This window comes from Crocuta crocuta, unplaced genomic scaffold (assembly GCF_008692635.1).
Source record: "Crocuta crocuta isolate KB4526 unplaced genomic scaffold, BGI_CrCroc_1.0 scaffold13, whole genome shotgun sequence".
NCBI lineage: Eukaryota > Metazoa > Chordata > Mammalia > Carnivora > Hyaenidae > Crocuta > Crocuta crocuta.
Genome location: NW_027530007.1, coordinates 7,310,097 through 7,314,256, shown reverse-complemented (window position 1 = coordinate 7,314,256; position 4,160 = coordinate 7,310,097). Strand labels below are relative to the sequence as shown.

Genomic DNA, 4,160 nt, shown 5'->3' with positions numbered 1-4,160 from the left:
CCCCCCCCCCCCGCCCCCTGGCCCCTCCAGAGCTGCCCCCTGACCTGTGCTCCCTTCCCAGAGCCCCGGGCGCCCGCCTGCTGCTTGCGGTGTGTGCACGTACTCCCCCCTGCCGTGGCCCGTCCGTCGCTCCCCTGCATCTGTGTGGCTTCTGTCCAGGTGTCGGCGTGTCTGTGTGTCTGTCTCCTTGTGCATGTGGCTCGTTGAGACGCCGTGGCGTGCATGCAGGCGCGAGCCGGCCGCGGGGCATCAGCGAGGTGGCCGGAGGCCGAGCAGCTAACGCAGGCCCCCTCCCCCCGGTCGTGCAGGTGTATTGAGGAGGAGCCAGGCGGTCTGTTAGCTTTGGAGCCGATGCCGACTTTTGGGAAGGGGCTGGATCTGCGCAGAGCAGCTGAGGAAGCGTTTGACGTTAAAGATGTGCTTAATTCCACCTTAGACTCTGAGGCTTTAAAGCAGACCCTGTACAGGCAGGCTAAGAGCCAGGTAGGTACCGAGCAGAGACCCCCAGCACCCCAGGCCGGGTGGCAGGTGGTGCCTCCTTTCGTGGCGGCCACCCCGTGCCGGGGGCACGCCGGGCCCACCGTCCCCGGGCCCACTGCATCGGCTAGAGACAGCCAAGCCACCGCCACTTCCCCGCAAGCAGGGGTGGGGCAGGGAGAGGTCGAGGCAGGTGAAGGGGAGCCGGGCACCCACAGATGCGTGGGTCGCTGCCCTCTCGTCCCCAGTGGCAGGCGCCCCCGGCCAGGGGTCCGGCCTTGAAGCTGGGTCGGCCTCCGCCCTCTCTGATTCGAGCACGAGCAGCGGGTGGCCCAGGACTCTCCCGAAGGGAGGTCATCACACAGTCCCTGGCCCCACGCTGGAGCTTTGGCAGGGTCAGCGAGGGCCCCCCTCTGTAGCGCCGGCGGCCACAGGGCCCCGCCTCCTGCTTCCGTCTGTCGAGAGGAGCGGGCTGTCTGTCAGCCCAGCCCTGAGTCTCGGCCAAATCCGTCTGCGTGTCTGTCTGTGTCTTTTTACTAATCCCGTCCAGAGTGTAAAGCCGGGTGGGAGGAGGGTCGGCCTTCCCCCGGCCCCCTGCGCTCTGGGCGGCCCCCAGGTCCCCTTGCCTCGTGCCCTGTGTCTCGTGGCAGAACCGTCCTGTGGACTAGCCGTGCTCCCGGCCCAGATCGGCGCTCAGCTCGGACCAGCTGTGCGTCTGTGCTGTGCTGTCCCCACAGTTGTCCAGCCGGGCAGCCCCCAGGCCCCCCAGGGCCCCCCAGACAGACACTGCTTCTTGTCGGCCACCAGCAATTCCCAGAGCCCTCAAAAAAGTGGGGCTGGGCGGGGGGGCAAAGAGGAGAGGGGCCCCTGTGCACGGAGCCCAGCACACACCCACCCCGCCACCTCCCGCCACATCCTCCTCTTCCGGGCCCCAGGGGAGTGCCTGGATGTGGGCAAGGCTACGCCGGGCCAGAGGGCAACGGGGGCCCGGAAGGGGCCAGCTGGGGCCTGCGGGACCCCGCTCACACGGCTCACCTGCCTGTCGTGTGTGTGTGGTGTGTGCGTGCGTGTGTCCTTGTTCCCCCGGCCAGGCGTATGCAATGATGCTGTCCCTTTCCGAGGAGGCCCCTCTGCACACCTCCTCCCAGAGCCCTCTGGACGCTTGGCTGAACATCACGGGAGCTGCGCCGGAGTCCGGAGCCTTTAACCCCATCAACCACCTCTGACGGGCCCAGGACGGGCTGGGGTCTGAGTCCAAGCAAGGCAGCCGTGGGGCCCCGACGTCCCAACAGAAATCCCGGCTGCGGAAGATGGAGAAGTGAGCCTCGGGGAGCGGCGTGGCCCGGGCCGGAGAGAACCCCCGTCACCTGCGTTGACCACTCCTCAGCACCCACCCCCCACACACCATGGTTCAGCTCTAACTTTTCCAATGAGAACTCAGAACCCAGGAGTCGCTGAGCGGTCCTGGAGCCCCACCGTCTGAGAACTGGTCTTAAGAACGGCCGGAAGTGGTTCCGGAAATGGTACGGCACACGGCCGGCCACTTGCAGCCTGCGGGAGCTGCTCCCAGAACCGACCCGGTGGGCGAGGACGGGAGTGCGACCCCAGCTGACGCCACAGCCGGGTCACCTCGGGCACCTGCTGGAGTCTCGGAAAGGAACAGGCGGCCGCGGGTGTGCTCTGGAAAGGGCGATCGCCCCGCCGATTTTTATAACGAGAATGACAAGAGTAACCCTTTTGGTAATCTTATTGACGACAGAGTCTATTTAAGCATGTGGTTTTGAAAATAGACAGTATTTTTTACAAAATCAAAAAATGACTTGCAAATTGTTTTTTAAAAAGTAATTTTGCATTGCTTTGAAATCTCAGCTCACTTGCAAACCCAGACTGGGAACTGGTACTGTGTTTGGGCGTGTTCTTTATACCGCAGATAACGGAGAAATTTTCTATCCCTGACCGTGTTTGTAAAGCCGTGATTCTGGGGACACCCCCCACCCCCGCAGCACCAAGGGGCCCGGGGCGCTCTCCTGGGAGCAGTTTCAGACTGGACCTCGGAATCCTTAGACGTGATGTCCTGGGCCGGCCCACAACCGGCAGGCGTGTGTGGCGCGCAGTTCATGCCTGTGGCCCCTCCGATCATATGGGGAAGGTGGGAGGGGCGGCTCTGGTCCCCTGTGCAGGGGTGGGCCTGGCATCCATGGCCCTGCCCACGCGGCCTGCGCGTCGGCCACACCCCCGCCAGCTCCCCCCCACCACTCTGCAGATGGGCGCCCTGCCGGCCACACCCAGGTCTCCGGCCCCCCTCACCCACGCCGTCAGACGGACAAGGGGGGAGGGGGCATCCCCTGTGGCTGCCGTGGGGGGCGCTCTGCGGCTCCCCGGCCCCAGGCCGCCCGCCAGGCTCTGCACCCGCGCCAGCCTGGGGCTCCGGGACACGACTACCAACTGCTCCGGCACGGCTCCCCGGCGGACCAGCCCCGCTCCAGGACGGACAGACGGACAGGCGTCCAGGCGGGACTTGCCGCGGAACAAACACAGCACAGCCCGGTCGGGACGGGTCTGCTTCTCCAGCCGGGTGGGCTTTAAGTTATTCCCGTAGGGGCCAACTTCAAATCATAATTTGTTTCCCTGATGGAATTTACCTTAATCTGTATATAACTTGTAATTTTTTCTAATTCATTTCTTTTCTTATTTTATTTCTTCCTTAACAGTATTTTGGCATTAGACATTCTTATTGTGAAGAAATATTGTTAATATAAGTACTTAGTGAAGGACCAAAACTGTGTATAAGGTCGTGTGTTGTGTGATCGATACCCAGGGAGCAGGGAGGTTTTAAACGTGCCAAATACCCCCGCGCCCCCCGACGGATCCTGCTGCCCCGTTTCCAGACAATCACGTGTTTTTGTTAAATTAGAGTTTCAGTTACCTTTGCATTGAAGACAAGTGTTCTATTTATTTCTTTTATTGTTTGGAAGAAAAAAAAAAGAGAGAACTCGTGTCCCAACAGGAAGAGAAAAAGATCGCCCAAGTTGCCNGCCGGTGGGGGTCGAGTCCCTGGCTCTCGAGTCTCCCTGCGGGCCAGAGCCGCTGCGCCCCCAGGTGCCCCCACTGCTCCAGGCCAGCGACAATCGTCTGTGTCGGCGCCAGAGACCTGCGTGGGGCCCGCGGGCCCTGGAGAAAGGGCTGCACCCGTTCTCGGTCCACAGGAGGTAGCAGGCGGCTCACGNTCACACGCACCCACCTCCCCCGCCGGGCCCGCCGGGCGTGGCGTGGGCTTTCTGATTTCCCCTCCACCCAGATGGGACCGTTTTGCAGAGTCGACCTCAGATATAAACGCCCATTTCTGTAAACCCAAATTATATTTCTTCTGCTAAAGAATAAGGTGTGTGCTTCTTTGCGATATGACTCTCTCTGCCCAAAATAGGAAGTTTGGCCAGCGGAGACCAGAACCTGCTCTCCGTGGTCCCAGGCGAGGGGCGTTCCGTCATTTCCGGCCATTCTGGCCAGCGGCTCTCCCCTCCCCTCCCTCCCAGAGCCCCACCCGCACATCCTCAGTCCTTTCCTCCCCCCCCAGAACAATTAGAGCTATAGCCCCATTTCTCCTAAACATTCAGGCCCTTGGGCCCAAGCACTTGACAGGTTTGGGGGGGTCTGTCCTTGGACCCCACCCCCCCACAGAGTGA

The 4,160-nt window shown here is 62.1% G+C and overlaps 1 protein-coding gene across 1 annotated transcript in view; it reads left to right on the top strand.

Annotated features, from left to right (window-relative positions):
- Positions 1-3,181, top strand: part of PRDM16 (PR/SET domain 16) — a 200,659-nt gene extending 197,478 nt beyond the window's left edge. Inside the window, 2 exon segments of the mRNA XM_077763995.1 lie at positions 309-483; positions 1,569-3,181. Coding sequence (XP_077620121.1) covers positions 309-483; positions 1,569-1,703 — 310 coding nt within the window. The 3' untranslated portion in view covers positions 1,704-3,181.
- Positions 3,182-4,160: the final 979 nt, after the last annotated feature.